The following is a 26,989-nucleotide window of genomic DNA, read 5'->3' as shown; positions in this document are numbered from 1 at the left end:
CATTTTTCTTCTACTAATTTGTTTTTTGTGCTAGTTGAGTTTTAGCCTTGGTGGTGTTGGCCAAGTCGAGGACTGGAGCACAAAACGGAGGGGTGGTGGCATAGGGAGGCGGTCTGGACAAAGAAGAGCATGGGGATGGCCGGTCAGGATTATGATATTTGGCCATCTCTTCATCAAGGGATAAGGCCTCTTCAGGAGAAAGACTATCATCAGGCCTATCTTTGGAGGGGGGTCTTAAGGTTGTCAAAGAGGGGTAAATCTTAACAGAAGGGACCTTAGCAGGAGCCATTTTGATTGCGGCAGCCTTAGGGGTGGAATCTCCTGAATCAGGCATGGGAATAGAGAAAGACTCACAAACAGAAGTTTATCTCTTAAACAGTTTCCGACTCTGGCCCATCTTTTTTCATCAGTAGTCCCTTCTAAGGGAAACTATGGACAAACATCATTCACAAAATCGAAAAACTTTTTGAGATCCTTTTTCTTAACCCTTGTTTCTCGTGTCTTGAGAGACTCTTTGAGGCCCCTAAGAAATAAATCATGCTTGCTCAATGCTTGTCCCATAATTGCGTCACTCTTTCTTACCTTAAAATGAATCAATCTCACAGACGGGTAAATCTGCGGCGATCACCACGCGAATCTTCACTCACTCTGGGCTAAAGCGGCAATCCTGTGCAAACCTTCACTCACTCCTTCTCTGAAGTGGCGGTCCTATGCTCCTTGGTCGACCATCAGGGAGCGACGTTCTCTCGGACCCCAGACCCAAAAAGGTCCCACGTCAGGCGCCAGGTGCCCCGGCCTGTGGGGTTATCGATGGAAACCTAGGGTAGGGGGCGAGAGAATGGAGGGGACAAGAGACACGAAGAACAAGAGCAAGTCATGAGGTCTGATCAAGCTCTGAAAATTTTATTTTGCAGCCGCATTTTAGGCACACACCATGAGGAAGTTCTGCTAAGGTAGTGGGGGGAGGGAGGTGGGTGAGCAACTTTCCAAACTGTTAGATGGTAATCTCAGTTCCAGTGATGGAATGTCCGCTCACTGGTTATGTGAGAGACTTAGCTAAGGTTTTGGCTCCCGGCAGCTGTCCATCACTTGCATAGCTATCAGTCTTTGTGCCCCACCCAAAGGCCAGGTTTCATTAGGTCCACACAGGGGCTCTCCCAGTGCCACTGTCATCAACTCATGCAGTAAGTAGTCTGACCTTGCATACCACCTGTTGACATACTCTAGGTCCATGGCAGAATCCTCCTACTACTGCTGCCCCCTCCCACAAATACCAAACCACATGGGCCCTGCCAAGACTCAGCCAAGTCATATTTGATGCAAGCTGCCTCTGAGTGTAAACACCAGGTGGGAACCTGGGGCTGGAACACAGATTCTTGTAACTGTGTGCTCAACCAGGTGCACCACTGCCCAGCCCCTGCCTGTTGATTCAATCTTGGAGCACAGGGAAACTTTAGAAAAGTAATATCTGATACATGATGCCTTATAAATGCTAAAAGAGATTCATACTGCTTGAAATTATAACTATATTGTTATTCTTAATGATGAATTGATAATACTGTTGTGAAAGTTAAAAGGGACAAAAGAATGAAGTGTATTCTTCTTCTTCTTCTAGCATTTGCCCTTCTTCCGTAGCCAGTCAACAGCATCAGGTTGAGCCTGATGTAAAGTTTCGAGACCTCCTTTGAATCTGGAGAGGTGGCAGTCGTTGACTATGTGGGTCATAGTCTGTCTGGAGCCGCAGGGGCAGTTCAGGTCGTCTCTGGCTCCCCAGCGATGGAACATAGCGGCGCACCGGCCATGGCCTGTTCGATAGCGATTGAGGAGGGCCCAATCATAACGTGCTAGGTCAAAGCCGGGTTGACGCTTGCAGGGGTCTGTGATGAGGTGTTTGTTCTTTACCTCAGCTGACTGCCAACTCTGTTTCCAAGAGTCTGGAACAGAGAAGTTCAGTGTAGGCATAGGGGACCAGATTGGGTGACGAGACGTCAAGCATTGGGCAGGGTGGGTGAAGATATCCGAGGATATTGGCAGGTCCGGTCGAGCGTAGACATGGGAAATGAACTTAGATGATGTCGCATCCTGATGACTATCTGGCGGGGCGATGTTGCTAAGAACTGGCAGCCATGGAACCTGGGTGGAACAGATAGTTCCAGAAATTATCCTCATGGAGGAATATAATTTGGAATCGACCAAGTGGACATGGGGGCTACGGAACCATACTGGGGCACAGTATTCTGCAGTGGAATAGCATAATGCCAGAGATGATGATCGTAGTGTGGAAGCGCTTGCTCCCCATGAGGAGCTGCCAGTCTTGCAATGATGTTATTCCTCGCACCCACCTTTGCTGCAGTTTTTATGAGATGTTCGTGAAATGACAGGGTGCGATCGAGAGTAACGCCAAGATAGACTCGCAGGCTTCTCATATAGTCAAGCTGCACATTAAGCTCACGCGAGGCCGAGGCATGGTGTAGATGGAAAGCAGATGATACCGTTTTTGCAGTGCTAAGGATTAGTCACCATTTTTTACAGTAATCAGATATCAGAGACATGTCTTTTGTGAGTGTTTCCTCGAGGATGTCAATCTTGGATGCCTGAGTTGCACAGCAGATGTCATCGGCGTAGATGAACTTCCACAGCAGATGTCATCGGCATAGATGAACTTCCTTGAAGAAGTTTCTGGAAGGTCACTGATGTAAATATTAAATAGCGTAGGAGCCAGAACAGAGCCCTTGGGGAGGCCACTTGAGACAAGTCTCCATCTGCTAGACTTGTCACCCAGATGCACCCGGAATCTTCTGTTTTGGAGAAGAAACTATATAGTGTTGGCCACCCATGGAGGCAGGCATCTTGAGATCTTGACTAGGAGACCACAGTGCCAGACCATGTCATAGGCTGCTGTGAGATCAACAAAGACAGCACCCATCTTTAAATTCTTCTGGAAACCATTTTCAATGTAAATTGAGAGGGCCAGGGCTTGTTCGCAGGTAGATCTTCCTGGGCGGAAACCAGCTTGGGCGGGTGATAGGAATTTCTCTGTAAGAGGAGAAATACGTGACAGAAGCAGCCTCTCAAGGAGTTTGTAACACACGGAGAGGAGAGAAATTGGTCTATAGCTGGCGGCCAGTGTTGGGTCTTTCTTTGGTTTCAAAACTGCTATTATCTTCTCACGATGCCAAATTTTGGGCATAGAGTCGGATTCCAAGATGTGGGACAGGAATGTAGTGAGCCACTTCTTTGCCACGGGGCCCAAGTTAAGAATGAGTTCTGGGGTGATGTTATCATAGCCAGCAGCCGTTCCCGGTTTAACCCTCTTCAAAGCGTCTTCCAGTTCAGACAGTATAAAGGGAGAGAGTTTTGGAGATGGACAAGATAAACGGAAGTGGGATGACCACTCATGGGAAATTTCTCTTTTCCATACTTGGTCGATCTTAGCAAGTATATTAACAAGGTAAAATAAGATTATGAGTTTTGCCTGATAGGCAAGTTAATTAGTCTTTGCACTTAAGACACAGTTTATCACCCTTTTCAGCCTCAGAAGGAAGAAATCTTTTGGAGTTAAATATCATTTCAATTATGATAAAGTATGCATGATTAAGTACAAATTTCATCTCATAGGAAATCAGTTACTCTCACAAGTGTCTCCACCACCTAATGACTTTTGTTTATATCTTTTTTCTTTGGCATTTCTATTTGTTTATCTTTATTTATATGATTATAATTTTTATTATAAAACACTGTATGAGAGTTGCTTCTTCCAAGTTACATCCAACAAATCATATGCAGTAACTAAACTATGTTTCTTTCTGAGAAGGCAGTTCACAGTTCATGGCTGCTGCACATTTCCTCTCTGACTTCCCCATGTACACACTAGGTCTATTGTTTGATACAAACATTATTTTGGGGGCATGTGTTTCCTTTCTTTTTTCTTTTTCTTTCTTTTTTTTTTTTTTTTTTGCCTCCAGGGTTATTGCTGTGACTCTGTGCCAGCACTACAAATCCACTGCTCCTGGCAGCCTTATTTTTTTTTTTTTTTGCTTTATTGGATAGGACTGAAAGAAACTGAGATGGAGGGAAGATAGAAAAGGAGAGAGAAAGATAGAAACCTGCAGACCTGCTTCACTGCTTGGGAAGAGGATCCTCTGCAGGTGGAGAGCATGGACTCAAACCCAGATTCTTGCTTGGGTTCTTGCACTTCAATCTGTTCACTTATCTGAGTGCACCACTGCTGGCCCCCATGTGTTTCATTTCCTTGTCTCAGGTTCTTTATTTTTCTAGTAGATTTAATGACATCCAGTCATAAGTTATGAAAATGAACCAAGCTCGACCAGGGAAAGTTGGACCCCCCCATCAGCAAACCTGTTGCATAAACATACATAATAATTACGCTGAAATTATTTTTATTATATAGCCTTCATATGCACATATTACATATTTTATAGCAGAACACTCAACAAACATTCATTAATGCAAATTTAATTAGACTAAATACACATGATCAGATTGGTTGACAAAAGCAAATTCTGAGAGCAGTAGATTATTTCTTTACCATCTAGTTTTTAAAACATCTGTAAAATGAACATATCATTTTGAACTGTCAACCTAGGGAAAGAAGTAGTAGAATTGAATGACCTGTCTAATGTAATTGAACGATAGGAAAGCCAAAAATGAATGTTTTGAACTGGGTGTATGAAGGACTTACTTGAATCAAAAAGCTTTACTATAGTATATACCAAGTATCCTAAACACTTACTTTAGACTCTTTAACATGACAAGTAAGTTTATGCTATAGGTTTCAGAGCAAAGGAAAAGAATTACTATCCTGAAATAACTAGTTTGAAAATAATTTTGATGTCATTTCTTGTTTAAAACTAAAGGCAAACTAAGTCTGTATACACTAGAATGCAATTAGTCACCTAAAATAAAACAAGAAATTTCCATAGCAGTACTGTATGTTGAAAATTAATACACTACCCTAGGAAAGGATTAAAAGTACAGCAAACTGGTATTAGAATAATCAGTACTGATAAGGTTGAATTTTATCAAATTCAAAATTTAAAATTTTAACAAAGAAATGATAAAAAGTTTTAAAAATATGGATGTCTACTACAAAATAAATGTTTGCATAGGATTTTTATTTTACTTTTATATTTCATGGGATCATTCAACACTTAGCAATCTTAGTATCAAGAACAGATATCTGAAAAAGCTGACAGAATTTAGCCACTGTAAAATGTGTAATCCGTGTCCCATGTTTGATTTAAAGCCAAAAATATGCTTTATAGAGAAATGTATTTTCAATCCTCTATTTTGGTTTCATGTTATTATTTCATTCCCATTGTATTTCTTCACTTTAAAACATTGTTGAATTATGCAAACATGTGTATCCTAGAAAGCTAACTAAGATGTTCTCCAAAAAAAGCATAATTAAATGAGTATATAACTACTATATAACTATTGTTTCTGTGTTAGCCAGAGCACTGTTCAGCATTTACTTACACTAGAACTTGCACCAGGATTAAACCTGGCAGCTGTGGTGACTCAAGCATAAAAGTCAGCTACATTAGCAATGAAACCAACTCACTAGTTTTCATTACTATTCAATAAAGTAATGTACTGAATGATAACTTCAAGACCCTTACATTAAATGTATGATATCTGGTAAAATATTTTTACATTCATATAATTTTTTTAACAAACCTGTCCACTGGGAAGATATTTTCTAGTAAGTGACTGCTGTTGTATTTCAATTGCTATCATAACTTAGAGATCTGCACCAGCCCGTGAAGACTTCCTTCTTCACTCCATCCAAGTAAGAAGCTACCATTTCTCTAAGCATCTCTTGACTACACTTACTTCACATTAGAAAAACATTAGGAGGTAAGAGAGTAGCTGGGACAATGTTGTTAAGTGGTAGAGCACAGAATTCTCAATAGTGAATTCTTGGTTTCATGTAGAAGAACCACACTCAGTTCCCTCTTTCCCTTCCTCTCTCTCTCTCTCTCTTTCCTTCCCCTACTCTCTTATAATAAATTTCTAAAAAATCCAAAAGAAACAGAATAAAGGAAAAAAAATGTGATTAAACTAATCTAAAATAATGGGGGTGGGGAGATATCCTATGAGCTAGGAACATTCTCACCAGAGTGCTGGAGCTGAAGGGTTGACTTTCCATGCATGGTGTCTCTGGACACAATCCAAAGTGAAACATGTTGAAGCAGTTTAATCACTACCAGTTAGCCAAACAATGTCTCCAGTCCATGAAAAAATAGCAACGGAGTCCAAGTGAATAAGAAAGAAAAAGGAAAGAAGAGATAGTAAGAATAGACAATTATGCAAATCTACTATCCACTGCATATTCTAGGGGTAGCAAGAGGAGAAAGGGAAGTAGAGCAGAGATACACACATAGAGAGTCCAGTCTGAGTCAGATTTATTCCCCAAAATAATTCACAAATGAATATCAGTGAATTCAGAAAGACAAAGAAGAAGGAAGGAAGAAAAGGAAGACAAGATAAAAAAAAAGAGAAGCAAGAGAGAGAAAAGAAAAAAGATAAGAAAAACAGCTGTAATAAAATAACAGTGAAAGGAAAGTTTTTTAATTGATTAATTTATTTTTTATTTTATTTTTTTAATTATCTAGGAGGAGGGAGAAGGAAAGAGTCTGTAGAGGAGGTAGGAGTAGTGAAACAAGTTCCTCTCTCAATATATAAGATGCTTAGTCCCCTAGCAATGAAAGATACCCTAAGAGTCAATTCTGGTCAACCTAAAGGAGGGGGGGAAGAGATACACCTTTATATAATATTAATAATAAAATAGAGCAGGGTAAAAAACCTGTCCCAGATTGCCTCAAGTCTCCCAAGCAGAGGCAGATGATTGTTAAGAAGGTAAAAAAAAAACAAAAAAAAAAACCCTCAGGACTAGACAAGAATAGCAGGTATAGACAGTTATGCAAATCTACTATCCACTGTATATTCTACGGGTAGCTAGAGGAGAAAGGGAAGTAGAGCAGAGATACACGCAGAGAGAGTCCACTCTGAGTCAGATTTTTTCCCCAAAATAATTCCCAAACGTATATCAGTGAATTCAGAAAGCTGAAGGAGGAAGGAAGAAAGGATGACAAGAATGAGAAAAAGAAAAAGAGAGAGAGAGAGAGAAGAAAAAGATAAGAAAAATAACAGTAATAAAAGAGCAGTGAAAGGAAAGAGTTTTTATTTATTTATTTTTTATTATTTAATTGGGGGGGAGAGAATGGGTAGGGGCGGTAAGAAGAGTCAAACAAGTTACTTTAGCAGTGAATAAGACACTCGGTACCCTAGCAATGGAAAATACACTAAGAGTTAATTCTGGTCAACCCGAAGGAGAGGGGGAAAGGGATATGCATTTATCTTGTATTGATAATAAAACAGAACAGAGTAAAAAACCTGTCCTGTCTTCAGCTTGGATGGCTCCAGATTGCCTCAGGCCCCCTGAGCAGAGGCAGCTGATTAGCTACTTAGAAAGAAAAAAGGCCAAAGGTTTCAGAAGGGAATAGAATTAGAATGAATGACACCCCCTGGTGAGACAGGAATCTTGGTAAAGAAAGAAGCTCAGCAGGAGAGCCTGCTAGGAGCAGATCTCTGGCCCCCAGGGACTGGTTGGGAGGGGAGTGGGGAAGGGGTGTGCTTCGGGGGAAAAATAATTTAAAAAAATTTTTTTCCCTTTCTTTTTACTCTATTTTTCTAACCCAAATTGAGTTATAGTCACCTCCTTGGTGTCACTGCTAGGATCCCTTATTGACTGTCCTACTAGAGGCAAAAAATCCTACCGTTTCCAGTAGATGTAGTCAGAGCTCAAGCCACTAGCAGCTTCTCATTCATTTGGGGGGGATCTTCCGGAATCCCCCCCAAAGTGAAATATGTTGAAGTGGTACTGGTTGCATTGATTTGGTTGAGCTCAGCAGATGCAATATTAAATGGTATAGATAGAGAAAAGTGTGCAGGAAGACAAGCCATGCCCTGGAATTTCCAGGACTGGGAAAAATAGGGGTTTTATAGAGGATGGGGAGGGTTCCTGCCGTCTTGAAGTTTAAGAAGGCAATAGATAGTTATTATTGTAACCAAATTATTAGGGAATTTGATTTACTTTGAAAATCCCGTGGTTAGGATTGTCTGTATCATACAAGACCTTACCATGATTTATGCCATTTAATGTTATTAACATATAGCTGTATCTTATATAGTGACACACACAGTTGTTTCTGAACTCCCAGGTCTAAGACTATAGGTGATATAATATTTCAATTAAATAGTCATTATTAGAAATGCATTTAAAAATTAGGCTCACTGCTAAAATTCAATCAGGTTATCAACTCAATACCTTAAGTACTTAGATTGCAGACATATATACCCAGAACTGGGATCTACACATAAAAAAAGTTTGAAAGTTTTAATCTAATTTTCCCCTCACATACCGATTAAATAGTGATTTATAAGATTATAAGTTAATAGAAGTGTATATTAACACCATTCCCACCACCAAAGGTCTGTGTCCCCACCCCCACACCCCTATAGTGAAACTAAAAATCTACCCTCTGCCCCCACCCACAGTTATTTACCTTGGTTGAGATTGAGTGGTGCACCTCCTAACAAAGCCACAGAAACTAGATATAGATCAGGGCCTATGAGGCAGAACACATGTGCACATAAGTTAGGGGGAAATATATACCTTAAAGCAAAAGTGCACAGTAGTTTGCAGTGACCCAAAACAGCAGTCAAGTAGAAAGACCTAAAAAAAAAAAAAAAAAAAAAAAAACCACCATAAACTGATACTTTCCCATATTTGGGAGCTGCCCTCTGCCCTGATCCAGCTTTTTAGTTCTAGTTGCAACTCTGACACCATCTCCCCAGAAAATACCTTTAGCCCATCTGCATGTTAGCTGTCGTACTCAGGCAAAAATTAATAAAGTCATGGGCCACTTAGAATACACCTATAATAGACCTACTTTTACCAAAATGGAGACCCCAAATCTCATCTGCTATATTCGTACCTTTATGTTCCTGATTATTAAACAATTTGTTCTGCTTTATATCTTAATCCTTTTTCAGCCACTAAGTTGCAGATGCTACCATGATGCCAATCTGACTTCCATAGGCAAAGAACCTCACCAATGTACTTTGGACCGCCATCTCTCCAGAGCCTTGCCCCACTGGAGACAGATAAGGACAGGCTGGTCAACCCCCATGTTCATCGGAGAAGCAATTGCAGAAGCCAGAATTACCACCTTCTGTACCTCATAATAACCCTGGGTCCATGCTCCCAGAGGGATAAAGAATAGGAAAGCTTTCAAGGAGTGGATTGGAAATGGAATCCTGGTGGTGGGGATTGTGTGGAATTGTACCCCTCTTATCCTATAGTCTTGTTGAATTTTTTATTTTATAAATAAATTAATAACAATAAAAATAAATAAAATAAATCCAAAAAAGGTATAGAAGACCAAATGCACTAGAGTCTTTATAGGTTTTCTTAATATTTTCAAGAATAGCAAAAAATAGGAGCTAATAATCAGAGAAATACAAGGAAGCTCAGAGAACTTACTAGACCAAAACCATGTCAGATGGCAGGGCTGGTGTTGTAGTCCTTATGTAACTGGGTCTTATACTATTTGTTACATGATAAAAAAAAAAAAGTTTCATAGATGTTTACTCAAGAACAATGAACTAAACTTAAAAGTTTGGGCCAAAATTCAATTTCAAATAAATTATTTATATAGGGGCCAAGTGGTGATGCACCTTGCTAAGCACAAAAACCATCCACAAAAACCCAGGTTTAAACCTCTGGTCCTTCCTGCAGGGGAAAAGCTTCACGTGTGGTGAATCAGGGCTCCAGGTGTCTCTTTCCTCCTCTATCGCCTCTTCCCCTCTCAATTTCTCTCTGTCTCTATCCAATAAATAAATAAATAAGTGCATCATTAAAAACTATTTTATATAAATACCCTCCACATCTATCATCATTTTTATTCATTAGGCATTATAGTTCATCTTTTGTCATTGCTCCCTTTTGATAAAGAAGAAACTACTCGGGAAATAAATTTATTGTTGAGGAATTCCCCCTTAAAATTCTACCAGTGACAATTAATTTGATAGCTTTTCTAAACCAAGGATAAAAGAAAGCATAAATCAAAGGGTTCATTGCTGAGTTATAGTAAGCAAACCAAACAAGTATTTCGTAAATATATGTAGGAGTGATGAAACCTAAGAAGGCATCAATTATTGAATCAATGAAATAGGGCAACCATGAAACCAGAAATGCTAGCACTGCAATTCCCAGTGTCTTTGCAGCTTTTCTTTCCCTTTTGGCTACTCTGTCTTCATAATCATCAGATGATCTCTCGGTTTTAGAACTCATGCTTTCAATTTTTCTGGCCTGTTGTTTAACAATCAGGAAAATCTTGGAGTAGACGATTATCATCACTAGTGTGGGGATAATAAATATTAGAAAATTTACCAATACCCAACTTTGATTCACTGCAATTTGACAGCCTCCCACACAGGTGAGAGCGCTTACTAAGTCCTCCAGACCGACTTCATTTGCACCAGTGCCAAGAAGGGAAAAACTATAAATAATGGAGAAGAGCCAAGAGAAAACAATACACACGCCAGCAACAGACATAGTGAACCTGGTGGGATAGACCAGAGGGTCAGTGACTGCAATGTATCTATCAAGAGAGATGAAACACAGATGGTAGATAGAAGCATAACAGAATGATCCTTCGAAACAAGAGTGAAACATGCAGTAACTCTGCCCAAAGTACCAGCAGCTCTCCACAGACCGCACTGTGCTGAAGGGCATCACAGTCACTCCCACCAAGAAGTCAGCACAGGCCAGAGAGGCAATGAGGAAATTGGCTGGAGAATGGAGCTGCTTGAAATGAAGAATTGAAATCATTACCAAGAGGTTTCCAAATATAGTCAGCACAACTCCAAAGCCAAACACTGCATACAGAATCAGGCGGGGGCCTGGAGAATAGGAAGTTTTGATACAGGATCCATTCACGTTCTCATAGCACAGCTGCACAGCTACAGGAGGGGGAATGTCACTGCTCATGATGCTGCTTTGATACCTGATGAAACTGTCATCATTTATTGTGTAGATAAATTTTCTTTCAATTGTTCATAGTTCATTCCAGTTTCCAAAAGACCTTTTAAAATAATGTACATGATGTGTCAGTAATTTACAGTACACTGTCTCCCTCTTTTTAGTTCTTGCTACTTTCTAATTCTAATTTTCAGTTTTTTAAAAGCCATACACACTTTCAATTCATAATTACTTCCCAATGACTAAGCAGTTCTTTTTCATCACCATCTAAACTTTGCTTACTTACCTAGTACTTTGTTATCTGAGAATTTTTCTTCAAACGGCTTTTACATGGTGCATGTACAAATACCACATTTAATTAGTGCTTTTATGCTAATTTATAATCAAAGCTAAGATAATGGCCAAAGCATCTGTCTCCCTAGGAAAGCAGATAAATAATTCCAATTACCCAATACTATTAAGGTTGAATTCCCATAGTGCAAGGTGCAAAAGGAAGCTTGTTAATAATAATTATGTTTATGCCCATCTAATTTCCTGGTGACATTGTCCTTGTTTAGAAATAGAAATTTTCAGAGTCTTTGTCTTACTCTGCCACTCAAGGAAGACTGGTCTTGAAATGAGTGAAGTCTGAAAAGTTCTCAGCTGTGATCAAGAATGAGCTCAGGTTGACAGGAACTCAGAGATTATACAGGCAAAAATAAAATAAGTAAATATTTTTAAATAGATAGACATATAGCTATAGAAATAATAGTCAACCCATATTTTTTTCCTTGGGAGAACCACTACAATTTTCAGTGGAAGGAAGGGGGACACAGAACTCTTGTGGTGGGAATGGTGTGGTGGGAATGGTGTTTACCGTGTTATCTTGTAATTTTATAAACCAATATTAAATCACTAATAAAAAATATAGTAAAAAAAAATTACATGTGAAAAGAACCACAAGGGACTGGGTGGTGGTGCACCTGGCTGAGCTCACATGTTAGAATGTGTAAGGACCCAGGTTCTAGTCCCCAGTCTCCACCCAGGGGCAAAGATTTGGGAGTGGTGAAATAGTGCTGCAGGTGTCTCTCATCTCTGCATCTACCCCTCCCTTCTCGATGTCTGACTATCTATCCAATAAATAAAGATAAAAAAATGAAAAGAACCACAAAATATGTTTTCTTCTAGACAAATTTATTTCTCTTAACCCAATGTTTATGATAGTCATAGGCTTATTAGGCATACTAGATGTGCACCTGTTTTATTGATAAATAACATTCCATTGTGTTATTAATACATGCAATTATTTGCCTGTGTACCTTTATAGTGATTTTATGAAAACTAGTATAAAACTCTTAGAATAGATGTATAATTGTTTTTCTTGTAGATAAATATTTAGAAGTGTATTACTTTATCATATGAGAAGTATATGTTCAACAGCATCAGACCAAAAAAAATATCTAATCTTCTAATGTAGTCACACCAATTTGAACTCACACACACAAAAATTAAAGAACTATTCATGGGGAACTATAAGATGTTTTAGAAAGAAATAAAAGAGGGAATCAGTTCATGACTGACCTTTAGAGTACACATGTAATTATGTGTCAGAACCTGAATTCAACCCTCCAGTGCCTACCTGCAGATGGAAGTTTCAGAAGTGGAGCAGTAATATAGGTGTCTTTCATTCTCTCTGTCTCTCTTCTTTCAAGTTCTATCTCTCACCCTTTATAAAAAAAAAACTTCCAATATGGGGACACTTCACAAGCAGCGCAGCAGTCTGCAAGTGTCTATCTTTCTCTCTCCCTCTCTGTCTTCCCTTCCCCTCTCAATTTCTCTCTGTCCTAGTCAATAAAATAGAAAAAAATGGCCATCAGGATTCATAGTGCCCTCACCTTACCCCAGTGACAATAACCATGGAGGCAAAACAAATAAAAAAGAAGAAAAGGGATAAAATAGATTTCCAGAGTTGTGCAGGAACTGAGCCTCAGTGGCAACTCCGGTTGAAAAAAAAAATAGAAAGGAAAAAGAAATAAAAGAGTAAAAGAGGACATACATTACAGTGCACATGGACCCAGGTTCAAGCCCCTGGTGTCCACCTGCAGAGGAAAATCTTCACCAGTGATGAAGCAGGGTGGCAGGTATCTCTGTCTCTATCTCCCCCCTCTCTCTCATTTTCTCTGTTTCTATCCAATAATAAATAAATAAATATATTAAAAAGAGAAATCTGACTCTTGTACACTATTTATAGGAGTGTGAATTTGTACAGCCATTATGGGAACCAGTGTGCAGATACCTCAAGAAAACCAAAATTAGAGATTATAACAGATCTAGTTTTCCCACTTCAGGCACACACGAAAAGAATGGGTGCATATATATATTCAGTTGTACTGTATAAATATCAAACTAAAAATAATTCATAGTTCTTCCAGAAATAAAGGGGAAGATCATAAGATTACATTGTTTCACAGGATCTGAATGTCAAAATTCTCAAATACTTTCCTGAAATTGGACATCAGTTACAATTATCACTGAAAGCACTGATGTCCTTCTTTTCAGTTGTAAATGGGGACTGGTAGTCTATAACTTTCAACAGCAAAACAGTGATTGAGATAATTATCTGTAGATATCTGTAATCAATTACTTGACTCTGAATGATACAATATTTGTAGCCATGAAGCATTTTTATTTAAGAGATTTATATAGTAAGTTTATTATGTACTTTTGACTGTTTGTGAAACTTGGGGAATAAAATCATGAACAGTGAGATAAAAAAATGGCTATGCAAAAACTTTCATATTTGAAACTATAGAGGTCTCATATTCAATCCCCACCACCACCAAAATTGAGCAGTCTATGGTTAAAAAAGAGAGAGAGAGAGAGAGAGAGAGATGAGTACTAGCAATAGTTTCATATAAGGACTGAAAGCACCCATGAATGCTTTGAAAGAATCTTATCTCTTATAGTTCTAGCACAGAAAGCTAATCTCTAGGCAACTGAAATGAAATAAAAATTGCATTCTCAAACTTTCAATGCTTTTATTAAAATTCTAACACTTATTTTGAAAGAAAGTGGTTCTGAAAATTAGGATGGTGAAACATGGTAGGTCCTGATAAAACTGGTTACCTCCAAACCCTAAAATTTTAAGTCTTTTTTTACCAACACAACTTGATTAAGTCTTGCTCTTCTTTTTTTTTAACTTTTTAAATATTTATTTATTCATTTTCCCTTTGTTTTTGCCCTTTTTTATTGTTGTTGTTGTTATTGATGTCTTTGTTGTTGGATAGGACAGAGAAATGGAGAGAGGAAGGGGAGACAGACACCTACAGACCTGCTTCCCCACTTGTGAAGCGACCCCTCTGAAGGTGGGGAGCCGGGGGCTCTAACCGGGATGCTTACATTGGTCCTTGTGCTTTGTACCACCTGTGCTTAACCACTGTGCTACCACCTGACTCCCAGGTCTTGCTCTTCTAAACTAAGGGTAAATGGGGCATAAATAAAAGGATTTAGAGCAGAGTTATAATAGCCAAACCAACAACGTATCTCATGGGGGATGCTTCACAAGCAGCAGAACAGGTCTTCAGATATCTATCTTTCTCTTTCCCTCTCTATCTCCCTCTCCCCTTCTCAATTTCCCTCTATCCTATTCAATAAAATGGAAAAAATTACCACCAGGAGCAGTGGATTCTTGGTGTCCTCACCGAGCCCCAGTGATAACCCTGGAGGCAAAACAAATGAAAAATAAAAAAAAAGAAAGGATAGAATAATTTGCAGTGAGTCAATAAATATAGCAATCAGAAAGACCTAAAAAGACACCATAAAATACTTAATCAAATAGTTTTTCCTTAGACCTAAATACCCTACTCACCTACGTCCTATTGCACCTCCCTCAAACACTCCAAAGCTAACCTTGTCAGAAAAGTAAGGACTACAAAAGCTTAGTAAGGGCAAGAGACTGGCATACTTTAATGAGTCTACAATTTTTGGGCTTTATATCTTAACTCTTTTTCAGCCACCAAGTTCCAGATGCTAACATGATGCCAACCTGGCTTCCCATGACAGATGACCCCACCAATGTGTCCTGGAGCCCCATTTTCCCAGATCTCTGCCACACTAGAGAAAGAGAGAAACAGGCTGGGAGTATGGATGGACCTATCAATGTCCATGTTCAGTGGGGAAACGATTACAGAAGCCAGACCTTCCACCTTCTGTGCCCATAATAACCCTGGGTCCATGCTCCCAGAAGGCTAAAGAATAAGCAAGCTATCAGGGAAGGGAATGGGATACAGAGTTCTGGTGGTGGGAATTATGTGGAATTGTACCCCTCTTATCCTATGGTCCTGTCAGTGTTTACATTTTATAAATAAAAATTAAATAAAGAAGAAGAAAAGACTTCTGATACACACACACAAAGAAGGGATAAAATAGTTGCAAAAAGAATCTGTCAGTGGTATTTACCGTTGAGTGTAAAACATGAATCTCCCAATAAAGGAAGAAAAATAATCTATCAGTGAATCAATTGCATATGGTAACCATGAGATAAAAATGGCTATCACTGTGATACCAAAGCTGATTTGTTCTATCTATTTATAGCCTTGGCTTTGAAGGTCTCTGATAAAGCTTTTGCTTGGCTACTGATACTGTCAATCATTTCAGCTTGCTTTTGAACTGCAAAAAAAGTATTACTGTATAGACTCATCATAATAAAAGTAAGTATGAAATATAATAAAAACCTATCAAAATACAGTGTTGATTTAGAACAGGCTGACAGAGCCCTACACAGCTGAGAATAATTACTAATTCCTCCAGTCCATCATCATAGACACCAGTGTAGAATATGCCACCACTGAACACAAGGGGCAGGATGCAGGAGTCACCAATGCACATCCCTGACACAGACACTGTGAACTTGGTAGGGTACACCAGAGGGTCCGTAACAGCAGTGTACCTGTCAATGGAGATGAAGTACAAGTGGAAGAGAGAATAGAAACAAAATACCACATCATAGCTAGTATGGAAAGTACAGAAACTTCACCCAAAGTACCAGCAATTCTCTATGGGCCTGACCGTGCTGAAGGGCATCACAGTCACACCCACCAGAAAGTCAGCACTGGCCAGAAAGGCGATGAAAAAATCGGTTGGAGAATGCAGCTGCTTGAAGTGAAGGAGGAAGATCATCACCAGGAGGTTCCTAAACACAGCCAGAATAGCCCCCAAGTCAAACACAACGTAAAGAATCAGCCTGGGTGCAGGAGAGTAGAAGTTTTCACATAGGATCCATTTACATTTTCATAGCAGGCCTGTGGGCAGGGAGGAGTTGCCTCTCACAACGCTATTGTCAACAGTGTAAATACTCAGAGAAGTTTTGTCATTTTTACAAGCATAAAAAACCGAGTGGTTTGTATTTATTGAAATATTAAGAAAGTCTTATTTATATTGAATACCAAGAGTTCTTAGTTACCTAATAACATTTCCATGCCCTGCTACATCTCTACTTTAATCTCTGAGTATATGAAATAATTCCATATTATATTAGGCAAATCTTAAATATAATTATAACATTTTATATCCTTTTTGTACAATAGAATTGAAAATATTTTTCTATACTCAGGAAAAATTATATTCAAGTAAATATGTTGTAAGTCTGCTTTGCTACAAAATTTTCTTACCTTTTGTATCAAACACTGCCTGCTAGTTGGTCTTGATATTTAGGATATTCATTTTTGCCAAAGTTAGCAAAGTGTTGATGTCTATTATCTAGCTGCCTTTTCTGTCATTTTTTTTCCAAAATATTTTGAGGAGCTAATAACAAAAACCCTGTTCACTCCCTGAACTACAGGGACTCTACAGTTTTGAAGATGGGATCTGATTCTCTGTTCTTTGGGGGTTTTGTGTAGATCATTTTATTGTAGAAATAATGTAGGCTGGGTAGTGACACATCTGGTTCTTCTTCTTCTAGCGTTTGCCCTTCTTCCGTAGCCAGTCAACAGCGTCAGGTTGAGCCTGATGTCAAGTTTCGAGACCTCCTTTGAATCTGGAGAGGTGGCAGTCGTTGACTATGTGGGTCATAGTCTGTCTGGAGCCGCAGGGGCAGTTTGGGTCATCTCTGGCTCCCCAGCGATGGAACATAGCGGCGCACCGGCCATGGCCTGTTTGATAGCGATTGAGGAGGGCCCAATCATGACGTGCTAGGTCAAAGCCGGGTTGACGCTTGCAGGGGTCTGTGAAGAGGCGTTTGTTCTTTACCTCAGCTGACTGCCAACTCTGTTTCCAAGAGACTGGAACAGAGAAGTTCAGTGTAGGCATAGGGGACCAGATTGGGTGATGAGACGTCAAGCGTCTCCAACGTAAACGGCTGGGTGATTCGGGCTAGGCAGGACCTCATTATCCCGTGAGGCACTGGGAGGCTTATATACATTGACAAGCTGAATAGTTCCAATAGTAATGGAGTCGTAGAAGGTCGAAGAGGCCGTATGGTAAACGTCCGCAAGACACGATTTGGCGTAGATGGCTCGTCCGTGTTTAGGATGGAGATTATAGCATATTAAATTGAATCCACTGATGGTGAATCGAGCAGCTTCATCTACTGCTATATGTGTTTCTTGTAGGCAGATAACATCTGCCTGATGCTGTATCGCCAATTGACCAATAAGAACGCGTTTGGCAAAGGACAGCCCCTCAACATTAAGTTGGAGGACTCGAAGAGCAGGACCAACAGCTTGAAAGCTGTCAGGAGCTGCTTGTTGCTGGCTTTGAAAGTGACTGGGATCCATGTGGATTCAGTCGGCTAGGAAGGATCGTCAGTTCCCCCAATGAATGGGTACTCACGAGATGCACCACGGGAAGGTCGATCCAATGCATCCCAATGTCTTTCTGTCCTGTCAAGTGAAAAATAAAAATAAATGGTAAAAAAAAAAAAAGAGAGAGAGTAGATTCAGTGTACAGTTACTGAGCCTCAGCAATAACCCTGGTGGCAGAAAGAGACAGACAGGAGGAGGATGAGATGATGAAGAAGTAGAAGCAGAAGAAGGAGAAGAATAAAAGGAGGAAAGGAAAAAATAATAACAGTTTATAGGACAGTTGCTGATACATGACATTTCTATACCACTCTTTCCACCCCTACCAACCCAAACCTCTCTTCACCAAAGTGCCCTGGGTTCTTCATGACCTCTCCACTCTGCCCCATCTACCTCTTACCCCAACGTCTTTTACTTTACTGCAGTTCATCTCACCCAGTCAACATTTCACCCCACATCACTTTTCTCTTCTTGCTTCTTAAGTGCCATCTTTAAGTGAGACAATCTGGTTCTTATCTTTAAGTGAGACAATCCTTTCCCTTCTGGCTTATTTCACTTAACATGTATGATTCCTTCAAGTTCCATCCAAAATATGGAAAAGAAGAAAAATTTAATCATTTCTTAAGCTAAATAATATTCCTGTGTATACAATATATGCCACAACTTTTTTATCCCCGTGGAAAAAAAATCTAAATTTTTCTCATAACAATAAAAATAGGTCTGCCCTATAAACAGGCACTTCCTTTCTAAGGATCTGTCCAAAGAACACAAAAGCACTTATCTAAAGAAATACAAATATATCCATGTTTATAGCAGCACAGCTTGAAAGTAACCATCTTTAGAGTTCAGTTCAAATGTCACTACTTCTTTCAAGTTGTTTAAGTTTTCTGATAATCAATGAGGACCATGTGCCAGGTATATATTAATCACCTTATTAATGATTATCTCAACTCAACTTTACAACATTAAGAGATAGACAGCATTATATCTGTTTTTATTTTATTTGACTTTATTTTATTTTGCCACAAGTGTTATTACTGAGACTCAATAACTAAGTGATGACTTCACTGCCCCAGGTGGGCATTTCTCCTTGCTAAAGGATGAGACAGTGTGATAAGGAGTGAGAAGAAGGAGAGAGATACAGAGAGAAGACAAAGTACCTTCACCACTGCTCTGCCAGAAGTCTGGACTCCAGTCCTCACACACGGTTAAAATACAACCTTTCCAGGTACACTGGCTCCAATACATCCACTCTGCAGATGAGAAAATTGAGGCTCAACTATGTGTTAGATATTAGGCTCAGGCAAAACTACTAAACTAATAGGCTCCTTGTAACAACATAAAATAGACTTCCTAGACTCTTCCCACACAAAGACCCCTAACTTTATCTGCACTGTTCCTACTTTTGAGCTCCTATCTACTAAAGAATTTGTCCTGCTTTATATTTTAGTGCCTGTCGGCCACCAAGTTGAATATACTTCTACAATGACATCCTGACTTCTCTGGGAGGACAATCTCACCAATGTGTTCTGGAACCACACTCTTCTAGAGTCCTACCCCACTAGGGAAAGATAGAAACAGGCTGGGAGTATGCACCAACTTGCCAATGTCCATGTCCATGTCCTGCAGAGAAGTAATTATAGAAGTCAGACTTTCTGAAACCTTCTGTACCCCATAAAGAATTTTGGTCCATACTCCCAGAAGGATAAAAAAAGGAAGTTTCCAATGGAGGGAATGGGACACAGACTATGGTGGTGAGAACTGTATGGAATTGTACCTCTGTTATTTTTTTTATTATTTTTTATTTATAAAATGGAAGCGCTGACAAGACCATAGAGCCAGACCCACCACCAGAGCTCCATATCCCCTGTCACCTCCCCTGATAGATTTCCTATTCTTTAACCCTCTGAAAGTGTGGATACACGGTTATTATGGGGTGCAGAAGGTTGAAGGTCTGGCTTCTGTAATTGCTTTCCCGCTGAACGTGGACGTTGACAGGTCAATCCATACTCTCAGTGTGTATCTCTCTTTCCCTAGCAGGACAGAGCTTGCAGTCTTGTTAATCATTATTAAATCACTAATATAAAATTAGAAAAAAACAGAAAAAGAAATGGCAAAAAATTAAAGTGGTTGAAATTCCAGGTTGATGAAACTTTTCTAATTTCTTAACCCTTACTTTTTAATATTGAGCCTTCCAGAACTAAATTACTGCCCTTCTTTCTGTATAATTTTGCTTTCTGTTGTAACTTTATTGAGAAAATGCCTATTATTGTGCTTTGTGTCTTCTCACTGGTAATTATTTCCTCTTCATTCATTGGAACTAGCAGTTTTTTGGGAAATTTTGGAGCACATAATATTTAGGATCACACTAAGAACATTGTAGTTCTCAGTAAATGTTATGTATTTATATAATCATATTACAAATAATACATACATATTTATTTTACAAACTTTGATATTTAAAAGACATGCTGATATCTTTTAAATTTTATTTCACAGTAATTTAAATAGCATTTCAATGTATTGGCATTTTTTTATAATTTCATTTTAATTGTGCATTCAAAAAATCTGATATTGTTTGTTTTGTAAAATCAGAGCCTTGTGCATATTTATTTATTTATTTATTTAAGAAAGGAAACATTAACAAAACCGTAGGATAGGAGGGGTAAAACTCCGCACAATTCAGAGTATGGATCGACCAGTCAACGCATATGTAATTTTTATCACTCCATGCCTCTCTTTCATTCAGAAAGAGACAGCAAAAAGAGAGTGAAAGAGAGAGCACACTTAAAAGATAACACAGCACTGGAGCTTGGTCCATCACTTTAGCACCTCTCATGTCATGCTGTGATTCAAACCTGTGCATCCAGTGCAAGCACCCTACCTAGCGAACTGTTTCTTTGACCTTCAAAACTTTTATTCTGGGACACTATCCATGTTTGTTTGTTTTTTTTTTCCCCTTTTATTCTCTGCCTCCTTCTCCTCCTTCTTTACTTTTTTTTCAGATCATACTATTGGGTAAATAATGGTTTCTAGGAATGTTGTGAGCACATGATTACATTTCTCTTCATTATTATTATATTATATTATATTATTAAAAATGAAACACTGACAAAACCATAGGATAAGAAGGGTACAACTCCATACAATTCCCAGCACCTGAACTCTGTATCCCCACCCCCTTCCTTGATAGCTTTCTTATTCTTTAACCCTCTGGGAGTATGGACCCAAGGTCATTGTGGGATGCAGAAGGTGGGAGGTCTGGCTTCTGTAATTGCTTCCCCGCTGAACATGAGTGTTAACAGTTTGATTCATACTCCCAGCCTGCCTCTCTCTTTCTCTAGTGGGGTGGGGTTCTGGGGATTCGGAGCTCCAGGACACATTGGTGGGGTTGTCTGTCCAGGGACGTCTGGTTGGCATCATGCTAGCATCTGGAACCTGGTGGTTGAAAAGAGAGTTAACATATAAAGCCAAACAAATTGTTCTCTTGATTTGGGTAGTGGTTTCTTTTGCTGTGAAGAAGCTTTTTAATTTGATGTAGTCCCATAGGTTTATACTTGCCTTAGTCTTCCTTGTAATTGGATTCGTTTCATTGAAAATGTCTTTAAAATTTATGCGGAAAAAAGTTCTTCCAATATTTTCCTCTAAGTATCTGATAGTTTCTGGTCTAACATCCAAGTCCTTGATCCACTTGGAATTTACTTTTGTATTTGGTGAAATACAGTGATTCAGCTTCATTCTTCTGCATGTTTCAACCCATTGTTTCCAACACCATTTGTTGAAGAGACTCTGCTTTCCCCATGTAATAGTCTGGGCCCCTTTGTCAAAGATTAGATGTCCATAGGTGTGGGGCCTCATTTCTGGGCTCTCAATTCTATTCCACTGGTCAGTGTGTCTGTTCATGTTCCAGTACCAAGCAGTTTTGATGACAATGGCCCTATAATATAGTTTGAGATCTGGCAGTGTGATGCCTCCGGTTCTGTTCTTTTTTCTCAAGATTGTTTTGGCAATTCTAGGTCTTTTCTGGTTCCAGATAAACATTTGTAGCATTTGTTCTATTCTCCTAAAAAATGTGCTTGGGATCTTGATGGGGATAGCATTAAATTTGTAGATGGCTCTGGGTAATATATTCATTTTGATGATGTTAATTCTTCCAACCCATGAGCATGGAATATCTTTCCACTTCTTTGTGTCTTTTTCAATTTCTTTGAGTAGTGACTCATAATTTTCAGTATACACAGAATGGGAGAAGATCTTTACATGCCATACATCAGATAAGAGTTTAATAACCAACATATATAAAGAGCTTACCAGACTCAACAACAAGACAACAAATAACCCCATCCAAAAATGGGGGGAGGAATTGGACAGAATATTCACCACAGAAGAGATCCAAAAGGCCGAGAAACACATGAAAAAATGCTCCAAGTCTCTGATTGTCAGAGAAATGCAAATCAAGACAACAATGAGATATCACTTCACTCCTGTGAGAATGTCACACATCAGAAAAGGTAACAGCAGCAAATGCTGGAGAGGATGTGGGGTCAAAGGAACCCTCCTGCACTGCTGGTGGGAATGTCAATTGGTCCAACCTCTGTGGAGAACAGTCTGGAGAACTCTCAGAAGGCTAGAAATGGACCTACCCTATGACCCTGCAATTCCCCTCCTGGGGATATATCCTAAGGAACCCAACACATCCATCCAAAAAGATCTGTGTACACATATGTTCTTGGCAGCACAATTTGTAATAGCCAAAACCTGGAATCAACCCAGGTGTCCAACAACAGATGAGTGGCTGAGCAAGTTGTGGTATATATACACAATGGAATACTACTCAGCTGTAAAAAATGGTGACTTCACCGTTTTCAGCCGATCTTGGATGGACCTTGAAAAAATCATGTTGAGTGAAATAAGTCAGAAACAGAAGGATGAATATGGGATGATCTCACTCTCAGGCCGAAGTTGAAAAACAAGATTAGAAAAGAAAACACAAGTCGAACCTGAAATGGAATTGGAGTATTACACCAAAGTAAAAGACTCTGGGGTGGGTGGGTGGGTGGGGAGAATACAGGTCCATGAAAAATGATGAATGAAATAGTGGGGGTTGTATTGCTAAATGGGAATCTGGGGAATGTTATGCATGTAAAAAAAAAAAAAAGAAGTAGAAACGCAAAGCAGAAATTGACTGAGTTTGGAGTATGGCACCAAAGTAAGAAAGCAGAAGTATACTAGAGTTTGCAGTGAGTACCTCCCTAATACTTCCTCTCCACTTTTCCAAGCTTTGGGTCCATGATTGCTCAACAATTTGTTTGGCTTTGTATGTTAACTCTCTTTTCAGTCACCAGGTTCCAGGTGTCATCAGGATGCCGGCCAGACTTCCCTGGATTGAAGACACCACCAATGTGTCCTGGAGCTCAGCTTCCCCAGAGACCCATCCTACTAGGGAAAGAGAGAGGCAGACTGGGAGTATGGACCGACCAGTCAACGCCCATGTTCAGCGAGGAAGCAATTACAGAAGCCAGACCTTCTACCTTCTGCAACCCTCAATGACCCTGGGTCCATGCTCCCAGAGGGATAGAGAATGGGAAAGCTATCGGGGGAGGGGGTGGGATATGGAGATTGGGCGGTGGGAATTGTGTGGAGTTGTACCCCTCCTACCCTATGGTTTTGTTAATTAATCCTTTCTTAAATTAAAAAAAAAAATTGTTGACTAATCATGAACCTAAAAGTTGGAATAGTGCAGATGAAGTGTTGGGGGGAGCTCTCTGTTTTGTAAATAGCTAGTAGGAGTATTTTAGTTATATTCCAAAGGTCCTGTGGCTATACTAGTTTTTTGTTGTTTTTTTTCCCTGAGCCTAGAGCACTGCTCAACTTTGGCTTACGGTGTTACCAGCGATTGAACCTGGGACCTGCAGTGCCTCAGAAATAAACATCTCTTCAACAATTTGTTTGGCTTTGTATGTTAACTCTCTTTTCAGCCACCAGGTTCAGATGCCATCAGGATGCCAGCCAGGCTTCCCTGGACTGAAGACCCCACCAATATGTCCTGGAGCTCTGCTTCCCCAGAGACTCACCCTACTAGGGAAAGAGAGAGGCAGACTGGGAGTATGGACCGACCAGTCAATGCCCATGTTCAGCGGGGAAGCAATTACGGAAACCAGACCTCCCACCTTCTGCAACCCACAATGACACTGAGTCCATGCTCCCAGAGGGATAGAGAATGGGAAAGCTATTGGGGAGGGGATGGGATATGGAGATTGGGTGGCGGGAATTGTGTGGAGTTGTACCCCCCCATCCTATGATTTTGTTAATGTCTCCTTTCCTAAATAAATAAATTAATTTAAAAAAGAAATAAATATCTCTTGCATAAAATAATGTGTTATTTACCCAGTCAATAATTCATGCATAAAAGTTAACACAGGAAAAAAATAAAGAACAATTTCTTTAAATTTGTTTTGTGAAGTCAGAGAGAATGAGTAAACTTTTATTATCATTAAGCAATCAATTTCCACATTGCCATTAAATGTCTACTGATACTACACATGGCATATCTTAAGATATAAATTTTCATGTATCCAAGGGCTTGAACAGATGTTCTGAAAGCAGCAGTTTGGCTTCTTCCATTCTGTTGTTATTTTGAAAGTGAAGAAAGAACTGAACCTTGCATCCTGGGTCAGGAATTTTACCTGTTAAGCAACCTTTTGTGGTACTTAACCTCATTCCACTCTGGTTCATTGTGGCTATGGACTGACTATGCCACTAGTGTTTTTGTTTTCTGTGATTAAATATGCTTGTTGGTTTTTATCTGTTTACTTTTTCTAATACCATACTGATGTAGTAAACATATTTAGACTTTCTATTAAGAAGAAAATAAACCACAATCTTCTGGGAATCTAATCTATAGCATGCATTAATGCCATCCAGCCCCATGGTTTGTGAATTTTAAGTGAAATGCAGAAAAATCATAATTTCTCACACTTTCAGTGGTGTTTCTTCCCTTCCCTTTCTCTTCTTCCAAGTTACCTCTCTGATGCTACCTTTTCTGTATAACAGAAAACAATAAGATATGAAAGGAGGAGAAAATTTTCTGTGAAAGTATAGCTAATACCCAGATCCCTACCTGAGGAAGTAACTTAGTGTCCTTACAGACAGGATCAAATCCAATGGATTAAGAATAGGTATTAATTTAATTTTTTGGAATATGAGGGAAATGTGTTCTCAAAGATAATGACTAACTTATTGGTTGTTGGGAAAATAAATGTATATTTTTCTATATAAAAATTAGTCATGATTTTTTCAAGAAACAAATATTTTGCAAGTTAAATTTATTGCTTTAATACAGTGTTACTAATTCATTAAAAACAAATCTGTATATATAGTGCAATAAGTTTTACTTTATGATTCATTTTTAAGTAAGTTTATAATGAAGTTGAATGAATAAGTTGTCTACATTTTTCTATTGAAGTGTAATTAGCATACAAAATATATTAACTTCAGGCATATAGCATAATGATTCAATATCTGTATGCATTGCTAAACATTAAGCATTAAGATACATTGAAAAATATTTTCACAAATAATTTTAAAGATTTATTTTTATTTAACTTTATGAGAGAGAAAGAATGAGAACAAGAGAGTCCAGAGCACCACTCCAGGAATCAAACCCAGTGGCATGGGCCTCACACATAAAAGTTCTGATCTCTAACCATTGAGGAACCTCCTTTGGATTGACTTTTTTGTTGTTATTGTTGCTGGACCTTCACTGTTATGTATGTATGTATGTATGTATCTGTCTATCAACCTATCTATATATTTATATATCATCTATCTATCTCTCTATTATCTATCTAGATCACAGCACTAACTTCCCCTACTGTTATGGGACCTGGGCCTTGAATTTGGGTCTCATGCATGGCAAAACAGGCATGATCTCGGGCAATCCATCTTTCTGGTCTCAAAACTAATTTTTTATTTTTTAAAAAAGAAGCGGGCCAAATAATTTATCTTTCTTACAAAAAACAATAATATATGGAATAATTCCATTTTGCTTTTATTTATTGATTGTCTATGCTATCTATCTTTTTATCTGTGTCAATATGTACATCTTTCAGCAATCTTGAATTAATAAATGAAAGAAGATTTCAATATAAGCAATTAATGCTTTGAAAAAAAACAGTTATAAATATTGGAATAGGCCATCACTGGTCATCTCCATCAGGTACATCATACACTCTTTTGTGGGCCTTTACATGACCTTGCCCTCAATGCGGAATAACAATGATAGGAACTGCCCCACTCTCTGAAGGGAGGCTGGGTCAACATACTACATACTCTGCCATTTGAGGAAGATGGGTCCTGAAATGAGTGCAGCCTAGAATGTTCCTAGCTATGACCATGACAAGTTCAGACCTACTGAGATGCAGAGGGTACACAGGCTCCTGTGCTGAATATGGGCTCCAGATCAGATTGATAGGGCTTACAGTTAACCATTATTTATATTTACTTTTCCCATATTTGGGAGCTGCTCTCTGCCTTGATCCATCTTTCTTGTCTTATTTCCAACTCTGAGACCAACTTTCCAGACAATACTTTTAGCCCACCTACATGTTAGTTGTTGGGCTCAGGCAAAAATTAGAAAAGTCATGGGCCCCTTAGAATATACCTAAAATAGACTTCCTAACTTCTTCCTAAATGGAAAGCCCAAATCTCATCTGCTGTATTTTTACCTTTAGGTTCCTGATGATTAAACAGTTTGTTCTGCTTTATATCTTAATGCTTTTCAGCCACCAAGTTTCAGATGCTTCCATGATGCCAATCTGACTTCCCTGGGCAGATGACCTCACCAATGTGTCTTGGAACACCAGAGCCCTACCCCAGTAAGATAAAATAGAAGAAGGTTGGGGGTATAGATCAACCTGTCAATGCCCATGACCAGTGGAGAAGCAATTACAGAAGCCAGACTTCCCACCTTCTGCACTCCATAAATATCTTTGGTATATACTCCCAGAGGATAAAGAATAAGGAAACTTCCAATGGAAGGGATAGAATACAGAACTCTGGTGGTGGGAATTGTGTGGAACTGTACCCCTCTTATCTGACAGTCTTGTCAATCACTATTAAATCTATTAAAAAGAAAGAAATA

General features: G+C 39.0%; 1 protein-coding gene and 1 pseudogene across 1 annotated transcript; both read right to left on the bottom strand.

The window, feature by feature from the left end:
- Positions 1-10,048: 10,048 nt before the first annotated feature.
- On the bottom strand, positions 10,049-11,110 carry LOC103124638 (trace amine-associated receptor 7a-like). Its single transcript, XM_007535367.3, has one exon. The coding sequence runs from the start codon at positions 11,078-11,080 to the stop codon at positions 10,049-10,051; it is 1,032 nt and encodes a 343-aa protein (XP_007535429.2). The 5' UTR covers positions 11,081-11,110.
- Positions 11,111-13,910: 2,800 nt separating this feature from the next.
- Positions 13,911-18,227, bottom strand: LOC103124649 (trace amine-associated receptor 6-like; annotated as a pseudogene).
- Between the last annotated feature and the right edge of the window lie 8,762 nt (positions 18,228-26,989).

The sequence above is a fragment of the Erinaceus europaeus genome, chromosome 4 (genome assembly GCF_950295315.1).
Source record: "Erinaceus europaeus chromosome 4, mEriEur2.1, whole genome shotgun sequence".
NCBI lineage: Eukaryota > Metazoa > Chordata > Mammalia > Eulipotyphla > Erinaceidae > Erinaceus > Erinaceus europaeus.
The sequence above is the reverse complement of the archived record's forward strand: the minus strand, read 5'-3'. Positions and strand labels throughout refer to the sequence as shown.